Consider the following 13,911-nt stretch of genomic DNA (forward strand, 5'->3'; position numbering starts at 1 on the left):
GGCACGACGCGACATTGCCTCGCGCCATGCCTTATTCCTTTTCTCTCTTTTTTTTTATTTTTCCTATTCCTACTCGTGCCGCGCTGCCCCCCTGGGCGTCGTCTACCGCTCCCCTCGCCGTCTCGGTTCTGTTCCGTGTTTGCGCGTGCTGCTGCTGCAGCAGAAGCTTGCCTTCCTCGTTTTTCGAAAACGTCTGCCACCGCCGTTTCCTCATTCCTCTTTCTGCATAGGCGAACCCTTCACGTTGCGAGTCGTTCGTTTTACTCTGTCTTGGTACTTTTTTTTCGCCCCGGCGGCCTCTCGTTCAGACGCAAAAAAATAATAATAAAAAGAAAGAAACACGATAGAATGCGTGCATGCTTCAAAATCTCGGCTTCTGTTGGCGCGCAGTATGGCTTGGCTCGTCTGTTTACGTCGATGCCCGGTGGCTGCTTATCCGCTTCACCGGCTCCACTCGTCTGCGTACGTACAACATGGTACAAACAAGGCTCAGTTCTTGTTCTTATGTGATCCTTCCTTCCTTGCTTGGTTTGGATGGGCAACAACGCGCGCCTACACATCCTTGTGAGCGCTCGGTTGTGTTTTCATCTCCGCCGGAGAAAAAAACATAAGATCGTCTCGCTCTTTTTTCGAGGAATTTAGAGAGGGCAGCTCAAGCGCTGGAAGCGAAAAGCCGAGCATGAATGACATGCATTCGTTCAAGGCTGAGGGCCTGAACAAAAGAAACGTTGTTTTGCTGTTATACTGCTCTCCAATGGCTTCGACTTAAATGTGAATGGAAAAGCATTCTTTAGTTGCCTTTCTTCTTCTGGGGAAGGGGGGGGGGGGGGGGGGGGAGTAAATGGAGCTTACGGAACTGCCAAGAGCAGTCCCTTTTCCTCAAAGGCAGAATGAAACTAGGAATGATAAGGATCGCATTGTGATTTCACGATATTGTACGGTTCAGATTCGAACTGTTCTTTAACACGACAAGTGTTTGTACTGTATACACTGATGCGTACCCCGCGTGTATTGTTGGTAGCAGCTTTAGTGACAAGTGTTTGTACTGTATACACTGCTGCGTACCCCGCGTGTATTGTTGGTAGCAGCTTTAGTCCCTCCGTACAGAAATGGTGCAAGTGAGCAGCGAGAATTCAATTATGGGAAGGCGAAGTTTATATGACAAAAATCTAGGAACATTTAGGCTCTGCCTGAAGGGTGTATGACCCGAAAGCGGCTTGTGCTCCTCTCTAATTGCACATATACACATTAGCATACCATACAAATAACCCTCAGTTAAAACATGGCTCATTCATCGTCTGGAGTAAACCCACAGTTGGTAGATTGTGCGTAATGTATCTGTACGTCTCTTTAACACATCCCTCTCCGCCTATCGCATCTTTTCAATTTATATAACCCGCAGCTCATTCTCAAGCCGTGCAATCGTGTCTCGCGGAGCCTCAGTCGGTAGCATGTATCGCTAGCAATCCAATGTTCGAGGGTTCGAATCCCGCCTTTGTTATAGAGTTCAATAATCTGAGGCACGTGGAGACTTTTAATCCTTATTACGTGTCATGTTTCAATCACTTTCTGTCTAGCGTGACGTCGGGTTTCACGTGAGCGGGGTGGGGTGTTTGAAATTCCTGCGCGACTGTGATGTCACGACCCTGTGGACCAATCAGAATTTTATTGTTGCAACAATGGCAAAGCCGACGCCGAATTTTCTGCGACATGGGATCTTCAAGCTATTGCTTAAAAATACGGAAATTCATGTGCTCACCGTGCGGTTTCCGTTTAAATCTCATGCGATTTCTTACGATGTCTAAGGAGTTATGCGGAGCTCGTGAGAATTCCGGGTGGCGCATATGCGGTCCCCGTTAAAATTTTGGTGCTTCAAGCATATGTTCCACTGGCCCTAAACTTAGGGATGGCTGGCACTGAGATGCTGGGAGCATCCTTTCTGGAATATACTCGTTTTTTTTTTTTTATTGGGCATTCATACAGCCTTACGCCTTCACACAATCACAGGCTGGAAGCTAAAGCTTTACAACCCTTTCTGGAATATACTCATTTTCTTTATTGGGCATTCATACAGCCTTACGCCTTCACACTATCACAGGCTGGAAGCCAAAGCATTACAATAGCTTCGTCTGAGGCGGCGGAGGAAGAGATCAAGCGCCCACAGGCTAGGTGATGTGCTCTGCTTCGAATGTGAAAGGGCTTTGCAATTCGTTAGCTGGCTGATCACTTTCCATCCTGGACTTCTCCAAATAACTAAAATGCCCTTTCGCTTTTTGTTTCGGTGTCAAGAGTGCCAATTAACCATGGAAACGGAAGCTGTTGTGATTTCGCCACTCTTTGGCAGTAAGCCAGTGGATTTCAGTGGTTATTCGGTCGATAGTTATTCGCGACATCTTTTAGTAAGACAGGAAACTTCACCTATACGCATCGAATCAAGTTCAGGACGTTCTGTCATCAGTTGAAACAGAATTAATTTTATTGCACGAAATGTTCATTAAAGAATGTTTGCTTTTTATGGACTTTTTCGTTTTTGCCTGCTGACCATAGGAAGACACAACTGGACGCTAAATTTGTCGCCTAATCAGATGGTTGTCTCTTTTTTCGAAAGTCGTCACAGTCACCGTAGTAAGCCTGGTTATGCCGATTGCAGGGCAAATGCCTCTTCAGCAGCCTTCCAACTAACACTGTCCAGTGCCAGTTGCTTCCACTCGATCCCTGCAAAGTTCTTAACCTCATCCGCCCAACTAACTCCTTGCCTCCCTTAGCGGCGCTTGCCTTCCCTTGGGGTCCAGTCAGCAGGGCTTAAAATCAGGAAGGTCTCGGGGGGTCTGAGACCCGCCGCCAGTATTTAGGAGGGGTCTGAGACCCCTCGCGCCCGAAGGTTTAAGGACTGCACGAATACAAAGCAGGCGGTTGTCTTTTAATCCTGTCAGGGGTTGTTAGAACATTTCTGTGTTGTTTTGGCAATTTGGCAGTGTTTTATCAGAACCATTAGCATTTATTCTATAACCCGCAACGGTGAAAAATAATTTCTCCCATTTTTATAAAACGATGTGCGAAGCTGGCCACTCAACCGCTTTCTCTCTCTCCTTCATTATTTTCCTTTCCACCTGTCCTGGACTCAGTAAAGACCCACCTCCGATGGTGCAAGACTAAGCATTGCCAGTCAGTAACCTTCATTGGTTATCTTGCATTTGCATGTACAGGGGTAGTCAAAATTTCCCAGGCCGCAGGTTCTGCTTTTGGTCGGCATATTCTGGCAGCTTCGAGAGTCATAGTTAAAACCATCCGATTAGTCTCTTAGATTAAAATAATTTTAATCTAAGAGATAATGGATGGTTTTAATATGATCTGAAGTGCCAGAATATGCCGACCAAAAGCAGAACCTGCGGCCTGGGAACTTTTGACTACCCCTGCACATTTCCTGTCCATGACCATGTATTACTGATTTCGACTAGCATATCATTAACTCTCGTTTGTTTTCTCTCTTGCAGTGTTTTAACGTTGTACCCATAATTCCCATTTCTATAGCTCGCTGCGTTGTCCTCAGTTTAAGCTCACGTGTCTGCCCCTCACTAAGGACCTAACGTAGGAAGCTAATTCGCATTTTCTTGAGTTCAAGAAATTGACCCGTGGTTAATGTTGCGGATGTGGCTGCTAATCAGTGGTCATGCAAATCTTGTTCTTCTTAAAGGTTAGCCATTAGCTGGTTACCCATGACGTTAATAATCCCAGCATGACCACGCGCAGTCCACAAGGCAGCTTATGCTTACAGAAATCCAGCATTATAGGACACGTTTTAATTGTGTGACAAGGATCGAGGATTGTAAGATATTTTTTTATGAACGTATTGGGATAGAAATGGCTTAAGCTTCGGATATGCATAGCGAAAGCTTGCTTCTAAAAATTGGCCCTGCGCTTGCAGAAATTAAGTCAGACTGTCACAGAAACCGGTATGGCGCTGTGTATTCCAACATTAATTGCAAAAACTAGAAGCCTATCGAGTGAATACCTACGGGTATTGATATCGCGACGGTAAACAAAACGTAAAAAATGACCTCCAAAAGAAAAAAAGACAAGCTTATTACCAGAATATGTGGAAAATTTTGGGGGCATAAAATGGCAGCTGAAAGTCACGCATCATCATTACGGTGACATCTCGAATTTTGACACTGTTCACACTGACAGCCAGAGAAAGCGTATACATCAGAGCATAAACACAGTAGAGGCCTCCTGGAGCTGTTTTCGCGAGGTTCCCACAGTCTTCGAGGTCAAACTGTTGGTATGTGTAGAACCGCGTTGTTTATGGTTTTTCCTTATCTCTCTGTCTTTTTTGCCCAGATTTTGGACTAAAGCGGGCTGAGAGGACCATAAGGGACGCCATGTCGTCGCTGTTCACGAGCAGCCGGCTGTCGGACGAACTGGACGACCTCCGTAGTCGACTGAACGACCAGTACTCGCGGCTGGACCGCGAGTACCGGTGCTACGAGAACCGCTACCACGACATCCGGCGCAGGCTGTTCGACGGGAGCCCGCTGAAACCGTCCGTCTGGACATCGCTCACCAACGACTCGGAGCGCTTCTGTCTCCGCCTGGACGTCGGTCACTTTGACAGCGACGATCTCGAGGTATGCACTCAACCAACTCACTCGGTACTTCAGATACTTTTTCTTCGCAGACAATTGTTTCTCTATTAAGTGTAAACGTATTTGGTGAAATACAAAAAAAAATGTCACTGTACATTTTATGGGCAGTAGAGTCTTATCTTGCAGAAAAACTGTAGTAAAGTAAATAAGTTATATGATAAGGAATGCAGTAAAATTTCGCTAGTTCGCTCTTCAGGGGAGGAGGACAAATGTTGGAATTACTTGAAAGTTTGAATCATATAACTTCATATAACTAGGGGCCCCAAATGCTGCCGGAAACCGTTTGCATCATTATAATTTAATCTAATCACGACCCGGAATCTGTACATGTAAGAGGAAAACTAAGCGTCAACGGTAATTTTTCGGAGTTTTGTCAAGTGGTCTAGTTTGTGCATATTGTGAGAAATGTCGAAGAATTGCTCCAGAATCATAAATGCCTCCGCGGCCCCTGCAGTGTGACGTAGTAGGTGTGGTGAGTCTTCATAAACGGCCCCATCATGCTTTGAGGATGCTTCGCCTACGTACTTCGCTTTGAGGTGAAGCATCATCAAAACGACTGCTCAGCCTAGTCTCAAGAGCGGAGTAAGCACGCGGAGGCTAGAAAAAGAAACATGCGTAGGTGTTAGAACGGCGAGACGCACCCCCCCCCCCCCCCAAAAAAAAAAATAAATAAAAAAATAAAATAAATAAATAAAAAATAAAAACCCAGTGAAACGCAGAACAGTGTCCGAAGCTGCGCGACTGGCCAATGCGCGCACCCGATTGCAAAGGCGGGATGGCGTGAATTTAGACGCAATACACTGAAACTATGCTGCTGGGATTTAAGCCTGAGGCATTGGGGGACTTAGATCGCCGTCGTGCCTGCCGTAGCGCAGACCGCTGAGGTGCGCGGGAACCACTATTCCATGAAATTCAGATTCACGGAGGTCTATATAGACGATCGCTGGATTGCGGGACCTTTCTCAACATGATCGGCTTTTCCGCATCCTATTGCTATCCGGCGTGAACCTGCTAATGTCCGGACTAACGAACATCCTACGCCGTAGGCTAACATAAGCATCAGCCGGAACCGCAGGCCTAGTGCGAATTATACGAATTTCCTATTGGCGAGGGTCGAATTAACGTTATTTCGCTGCACATGTTGTAAAGGATGTTGATAATGATAAGTTGGGAGCAGGTTTAGCGCAATCATCAAAAGTAATACAAGCAACTTCTTTACAACGTCGGTTTGGATTACTTTCGCGCGCGTGCGTTTAGCGAAAAATAAATATATTTCAGGTTCACAGGAAAACCTTTTCTTTTAAAAGGACGAAATCGGGATGAGCATCAGAAAGGTTTATATGTATATTAACGCGACAGATTTAGAGACCCCATTTTTTTTTGCAGAAAATATGGCGTCGGCGTTTTGAGAAAAAAATCACACTCATAGTTCCGGCGGTTCGTAGCTGGCAGCTTCCATGGTCGGGTATTGGTTTTGTCCTGATTTGTCGCGTAAGGTGGCAGATTTGGCGGGAGCTGCCAGCCAAGGCTTTTTTGGTTCAGCTGGGAGAGTGAGGGTCATTGAACCCTCCAGGACCCTTGCATTCGGAGCCAAACACGTTACCCCCTAGGCCACGCTGCAATGTTCGTACCGCTTTGTTAAGAGGGGTATTTATATCTATAGCGGGTGGTCTTGGACATGTGATATAATAGAGGCATGCATTGATAGGTTAGTCAATAAGCAAGGGGCAAAATGCAAGTATACTTTTACGATGAACCGAAAGGGTAGCGGCGGCGGGAGAATGCTGTCGCGTCGCACCCTTAACAGTAACATCTAATGGCCTCTCTGTGGGACTCGTAAACAAGTCTGTAAAATGTCATTTGCTTCTCTGCACCTGTTGACACTGACGTTAATGAGAATCAATTCATGCCTTCTCATTAACGTCAGTGTCAACAGGTGCAGAGAAGCAAATGACACATTGAAATTCAGAAACTTGCTCCTGAAGCTCCCGAGTGGCTCGGAAGATTGGAGCCATTAGTGACCCTAAGAGAATTTTAGCATGACGACGCCACAACCCACCTGGCTGATTGTTGTATTAATGAATGCTCATTGTGCCCTGTAAGTGGTTTTGTGTACTGTGCCGAAGTCAGGCAATAAAGAAAAAAAAACTGACGTTAATGAGAAAGTTTTTAAGCCTGGGCCAAAGGGTTCGCTTACAACTCTACTTTTTAACCTTAACGATACGCTGGATAGAGGCTATCCTGGAGTCCCAAATATGTCCTTGTTTTTTCGCAGGTCAAGACTGTCGACAACCAGGTCATCATTCACGGCAAACATGGCGATCGCACCGACGAGTTGGGCGTCATCTCGCGCGAGTTCACGCGCAAGTGCACGCTGCCCAAAGACGTGCAGCCAGAGTCGGTCAAATGCTCCATCACATCTGACGGCTTCCTCATCATCGAGGCGCCCAAACGTAGCGACAAGCCGCAGGGCCACGAACGCGTTGTGCCCATCACGGTGGTCGAGAACTCCACCACCACGACCACTAACCTTGGTGATGGTGCTGGTCCCAGTCACCAAACTAGTGCTGGTCCGGGCAGCACGGGCAAGAAGACTGTGACCACGTCCACCACGACCCTGAGCTCAGGAAGCGGAGGTACCGAGAGTCGAACGTCTTCGAGCATGCATACGGTGACCACCACGTCCTCGAAGTCATCTTTCTTGAAGAACGGGGTTGGACCGAGCGTCAGCACGGGCGCTATCAGCAAGGTCAAGTAAAGGGAGACAGCTACTGGACCTCTTGAATGGAGGAGCCCACCATGACGGCTGCGCTTGGCGGGGGATTGGACAGAAATGGCTTTTCTGGGTTTCACCTTTGTTCTGGTTTCGCGTTGCCTTTTTTTAATCAGCTGCGCCAATAAGGCCTGATCGCGACCGCTACCAAGGTCGAAAGGTCGCAAGCTCTATTTTACGCTGAAGGAGTGTCATTAAGCGAAACAAAAATAAGAAAAAGATTGCAGATGCATTCACGGTAATGTGACATGATTGTGACGCCAGCCAGCACTAAAGAACATAACAGTGTTTGAGGTGGATCTCATGCGTCATGTTGGTATAAAAGAGCTTTGGTCCCGTTTAAAAGGTTTGACCAAAACGGCTATGTGAATGTAGTCAACTGGTCATATGACATCATGTACTGACATTGTTGCATACCTGAGGGCAGCCAGTCAGAAAATACAGACCTCGTGTAAGGAGTTCGGCCCGCAGTGTCTACATTCGAGTTTTACAGCAGACCTCTTATGACAGTCTTTGCTTTCATATCTTGCGTTTCAGGTATATGTCTTCACTGTCGAGGGATGGGGACCTCTTCTGGTGCCCTAAGTGTTGTGTTCTAGTAGCAGGCCCAGTAGAGAGTTCTTTGGGTGGGACACTTTTGACGAAGACTGTATCTTCTCGTACATAGTTTTGCCTAAGCTGAACGTTAGCAGCCAAAGCGAAATGTACGCCTAACTTATGTGATGCGCTAGTTCATTGTGAGGTCGCGAACCAAAGCTTACTGGATTAAGTTTGTGTGTTCGAACAAGGCCAAGAAAAGCGGGGTTGGGATTGTAGGCACTTGCAAGGTGACGACAAGGCTAGAATTACCTTGCATGAAATTTCGAGATTTCAAATATAGCTGGTCATCTGAGATATAAAAATGCTTGTAAAGCAGCGAGTATTCTGTATGAAAGCATGATTGTATCTACACATATCGGACAGGCACCTACTTGAGTCGATGCCTAAAAAAGCCGAGCGCTAAAAATTGGAGTTCAGTGTAACCGGCTGGTAAGGAGCTTGAAATATCTGGCATCCGTCAAATGGCTCTTTCCTACGTGGAGCATGCTTTTTAAAGAATTCATATTTTTTTCTTATAGTCGTCATGTTATATTAACTAAGCTGGCTATATATTTGGCTAACGTCCTTACTCTCAAAATGGAACTTGTAGAGATTGTCGTGAAGGAGAGTGCAGCACATACGATTCATTATGATATGATGAAGAAACTCAATAGATGATCAAAAGTTGCAGAGAGGCAATTAGGTAGAATAAATTAATTTAGAAGGCTTTAAGATGTAATATAAATGAGAAACATGGGAATCTTTGCAAACAGAATAATTTCTGTACGGTTTGTATGCTAAATGAACGAGAGTAGGGTCTTTCTACATACAACTGTTATTCCATCGTCACGGTATGATTAAAATTTATTGGATATATCCAGAGTAAAAAAGGTTTATGCTTTACAGAGAAAACAGTTGTCATTTACATTTTCGGGTATTCTGAAATGTGCCTCCTCCAAGAGATTTGTAAACCAAGAAGCAAAACTAGCACTCGATAGGAGAAAAACACATTAGAGTGGGGAAAAAGATATTCTTTCAACTAAGAAATGCTTTTTCTTTTTAATAAGCATACTGCTTAATCTTATTCACGAACAGCAAAAACGTGTCCTCAAATTCGTGGCCTTTCATTCACACTGTGGTTTTATTTACTACTTCGTAATACGTGACGCAAACAAAGTATATCCGTTGACGCCTTTTTTCTATGCCATATGGTATACCTGTGGAAGTAGTGGAGACAGAAGCTTGAAGAAAACCAGTCCAGTTATTGAGGTGATAAGTGCAGTTACTAAACACGCGTTTGTCGAGGTACATGGTCTGCGGGCTTAAGTAAATATAACTACTGCGGAGGTAACTATAACTAATTGTGAAGGAGGTTCACAGCAGCCGTCCCATAGTTGGCTGGTAGAGAGACGAAGGAAACGTTGGATAAAAATTTTCATGGATTGTTTTCATCCTTTCATCGTTTTATGAGAGATATTGATCTGCTGGAATAGATTCTTCATGTTTGTTGCCTGACATTTATCCATGTTACTCGTTACGTGTCAAGTCTATAAAATCACATTTTATTGTTATGGCACCATTCTCCAGCGCTTTTGCTAAGCGAAGCGCTTCACACTGTGTTTGTGACACCTCCCTTGTTATTTAATGAAACAATATTCTTTCACACCAGTAATTTTATTTTTAGCTTTATATCCACACAAACGTGTGCTGATAATCTAGTTTGTCATACTATAACTTTCGCTTAAGTGCTCTTGCGTCGCATGTGGACGATGTTGTGATTAACTTAAATGAGCAAGGTTATGAAAGCAGTAAATTGTTTCTGCGTATAAAATGACACCATTGCAGTAGATAGAATCGCCATAAATTTCTCTAGTTCTTTAAATGAAAAATTATTAGTATACGTATAGAGTATAGCCTATATTCGAGGAAGGGCCAATTCTGCGTGTTTTAATGCTAGTTACCGCTAAATGATAGCTATATGTATTTAAGGTGATAGTTGAATGAATGGGTGCAGATAATCTCGCAGACGTCACTTCTACTTTTTATATAGGCACCGCCTCCAATATGGGCATTATTGTGCACTCACTAATATGGAGTGCACACCTTAGTAATACTTTTGTCGCATAGTAATGTTAGGAAGTTCCTTTATACATTTGCAAGAAGATGTTGTATTCTGAGGCACAGTTCGTGTAAAGGAAACATCCTCGAAGGCATCTACATAGAATTTCATTTATACTTAGCCATATGCGACTTATTTATGCGTAGCCCAATGCTGACATTTTATTTGTTTAACAGTGATGACCACAATGACAGTTTAAACAACGCTCACAACCGACAGCGTTCTAACGGGCATTATTATTATTTGTCATTATGGATGTATTCCTTAGTGTATATCTTGTGCGAGTGCACTAGTTTATGATCCGATGCGCATATGGTGTAGGCAGAATTTCAGAAGATTCACTATATGTTATGCTACGGTGAGATTTTGCTCCAAAGCGAAGTTTGAACACTTCGTTCCACCACATGCATTTCTTTCTAGCAGTCATCATTGTTATACTAGCTAACGCACCTTCTTGATTAGTTACTTTATCGTCATCGGACATCTGATTCCTGCTGACTTGAAATGTTGTAAGGTGCACTTAATTGCCTTACACTGCCCTGCGCACCATCATTCAATGCTTTTGCGTGTCTTATGTCCGATAAATTGGCACGCTGACAGTGCATATAATTGTGCACAAATCAAGTGCAAATGGAATGTTGAAAACACGAGGTAAAAAACAAATAATTCGGCATGATATATACTCAAATTTCCTTGTGATTACGACAAGAAATGTCGCCCACATTAAGTCACAGTTGACCAGAGCAGTAATGTTTAAAGTTCGCCAACGAAAATATCACTGTCGGGCTATCGCCGGTGGCGTCCCATCTGTACTGCGTTTGTGCACAAACGCCAGATACAATCAATGCATCGATACAAATGCGGTATACTTACGCGTGATCTGAAAATTACGTTGGTTGTTGCTTTTCGCGCCGTCAAAATGAGAGACTACGCTGTGATGTGGCTGGGCCGTTTGTTTTGCGCTGTTGCAGGCATTCACATTCAGCGCGTTGAGGCATGCAGCCATCTTTGCCTTATTGTGAGCAGCTATATGCACCACTGCGTACATCCTATACACTTTTTGTACGCTGCCTTGATGCGCCTGCTTTTGCGCACGCAAACAGAATGCCAAAAACAAGTCTGTTTTGAGGATGTGCAGCCTTTACTATAGGATTCGAAATGTTTCCAACTCGCTTTCCGAACAAGATGTCTGTAATAAAACCTTAGTTGATGTTAAGTCACGCGTCAACATGCCTCGCAAATGATTTGTAAAAATATTCTCCTTATGAATATACTGAATTCATAATGAACTAGAATGGTGTTTTCTTTTAACTGCAAGATCATTGCAGCCTATGAAAATATCCCTCTGCTACGGATTGCTATTATGGCTTGAAAGCAAAGCGCCAAGTGTTTATTGTGAATGCAGCTTGTTTTTAAAGCACTATATATTTATAGCATTGATGTTCCATAACATGTGCAATCTGAATGCCAAATAAACAACGTTTCAAAAAGTTTGCCAGTGCTTTGAAGTGTCTCCTTCTATTTCCTTCGTAATAAATGATGTTTTAACCCTGCTGCCCAGTCGTAGCAATGATTTAATGATTTTTTTCAAAGCTTAAAACAGCAAAGGACTCCTGCGTCTAATAAATATTTTGAAACATCCAGTTTTTTAACCTTTTACAGTTGTGTCTACCTTTGTATAGCAGCTTGATGTACGCTTTAATTGGGTCGAAAGGTGCGTACTTTCCCAGGCACTCGACTCAACCTCAGCATCTCTTTGACGATATGAAGAGAGCGACGGACAACGTGATCACTAGTGTTGCCTTATATAAGCCTTAGTTATGCGCGATACAATAAATGACTTGACATGCTTGGATGCTATAAGAGCTTCATTTTCCCTGAAACAGGTTCCTTTATTATTTATCTATTTATGAATGCCTCAGATGCCCCTTCTGAGAACCTTGAAGCAGCTGAGGGGCATGTCGTTATGGAATGTGATTTTCGCAACTAATGCCTCTAATTGCTTTAGAAGTAATAAACCAAACTGCAATCGAGAATAAGACTCGGTAAATCTTTCCGAAGTGTTTCTGTAATGTCGATAGCAAATATAAAACCCCATTTATATTCGAGCATAACGAGATAGTGGAGGGAAGAGGTCAGACTAAGTTCAGGGAGGGCTCTGCATGATCGATAAAAGCTTGGGTGCGCTACGTACGCCGTTCTCCTGATGTTGTTGACATTAATACAAAAGCTCTCATGTTAAGAGCAGCCCGTCTGTTTTGAGCGTCGGTTCAAGTCTATTGTTACACGCAGAGGGTTAGAGTCAACGTAAGCAAAACATTTGGGATGCGAAGAGAGCCGCCCAAAACTTTTCGTGGCTTTTACGCTGACATCAGCAATGATGTCACCAGAAAGCGTAACCGAGCTAAAGAAAAAGGTGCCTTTTTTTTTCAATGAAATGCATCGAAGCACCCATGAAATACAGTGAACGTTACCCAGAGTAAAATAACTGCATAAAAGTGCCTCAAAGAATGTTCATGGTGCATAATGTCGATAACTATTGAGAAAACACAGACGCCCATAATGTCATTCGCTACGGATGCCAGTGCTCGAGTAAGCAATGCCAGTATTGGCGTAGAACCTTTATATACTGTGTTGAGGAACAGAGTTCAAAACATGACTTCGACTAGAAGTCGTGTAGCCACAGCTGTTTACTCATTCCTTCCCTGACCTCATTCCTTTGCAATTTAAGAAAATGGAAGGATTGACGCGCAGTGCAGGTGCCTTTGATTAATAATGAAGCACTTAATTTACCTTTAATTGCGCGGCTCTGAGCCCACGAGTGGCAAAAGCGAACAAGAAACCGCATATTGCATGAAAAGCTGCGAATTCCAGTTGTCCTTAATGAGCGGGCCCATCCCTGCGTTATTGCTCTAATTAATCTGGCATTAAAATTCATCCACCTTAAGAGCGGATTAAGACTGACTATGAGGTTTTTATTAGCTACTTTCAGGAGTGGGTATAAAAGGGCAATGGCCGCTTCCGCCTGCGAGCAAAAATATTGAAATATTCGCATGAGGTTAACAAAAAAAATAAAATAAAACAAAATGAACCTATTACAGCAGCAAATAGGGATGGAAATACGAAACAGGTAAGAAAAAAGAAGTAGGTCACTAGGCACCACTCATCTTCACAGATTTTGAGTTCTGCATTGAAGCTGTATTCCCTGATAATACTGACAGTTTACCGAGAAGGCTGTTTTTCTTTTTTTTTTTTTATTCTCGGGCAATGTTTCAGCTAGATATAATGTACCATTACCTGAAGCGCCCAGTCGAACGTATGTACAGGGATTAATAGTATCAATGAGCAGATATCTCTCGCCGCTAGTCAATGAGGCTTACGCTATTGGTAGACATCCTCGGGAGCCTAAAAGTTTGTTAACTCTTAGCGTTTATTAACTGATACTCTGAGTAGCTCTGGGCGATGCTTCACTCGTTTGTACACTCCGTTTGGGCAACAATGAGGCTGCGCTTTGCATGAATTGTGACGGGAGCCTCACAGACATTGAAAGTGTCACAGAATGATTGCCTGAACTTAACTTAAACAGAAATTTTACAGTAAATAAATTTCTCAGTATATTTGCGTACCACTGATACTCCCTTGACGAGCAATATCATTCACTGCTTGCTACACAATTATCTGCCGAGACGACAACTAATGTCCACTAAATAATTTCTCTGAGAATAATTCAAAATGGCCGCTTCGTAATGCCGGTACTTAAACAAACAGGTTTATACATTTGGAGGTTAGCTTGC

At 43.7% G+C, this 13,911-nt stretch overlaps 1 protein-coding gene across 3 annotated transcripts in view; it reads left to right on the forward strand.

Annotated features, from left to right (window-relative positions):
* The window catches only part of LOC146172956 (uncharacterized), a 34,544-nt gene extending 25,480 nt beyond the window's left edge, over positions 1 to 9,064 (forward strand). For all 3 annotated transcript variants that reach the window (XM_084584268.1, XM_084584267.1, XM_084584269.1), the window contains exons 2-3: positions 4,342 to 4,628; positions 6,922 to 9,064. In XM_084584268.1, the coding sequence (XP_084440394.1) occupies positions 4,383 to 4,628; positions 6,922 to 7,404 (729 nt within the window). In that variant the 5' untranslated portion in view covers positions 4,342 to 4,382 and the 3' untranslated portion in view covers positions 7,405 to 9,064. The remainder of the gene's footprint in view (positions 1 to 4,341; positions 4,629 to 6,921) is intronic.
* The last annotated feature ends 4,847 nt before the right edge of the window (positions 9,065 to 13,911 follow it).

The sequence above is a fragment of the Amblyomma maculatum genome, chromosome 11 (assembly GCF_055883805.1).
Source record: "Amblyomma maculatum isolate TAMU_Amacu chromosome 11, ASM5588380v1, whole genome shotgun sequence".
In the NCBI taxonomy this organism is placed as follows: Eukaryota; Metazoa; Arthropoda; class Arachnida; order Ixodida; family Ixodidae; genus Amblyomma; species Amblyomma maculatum.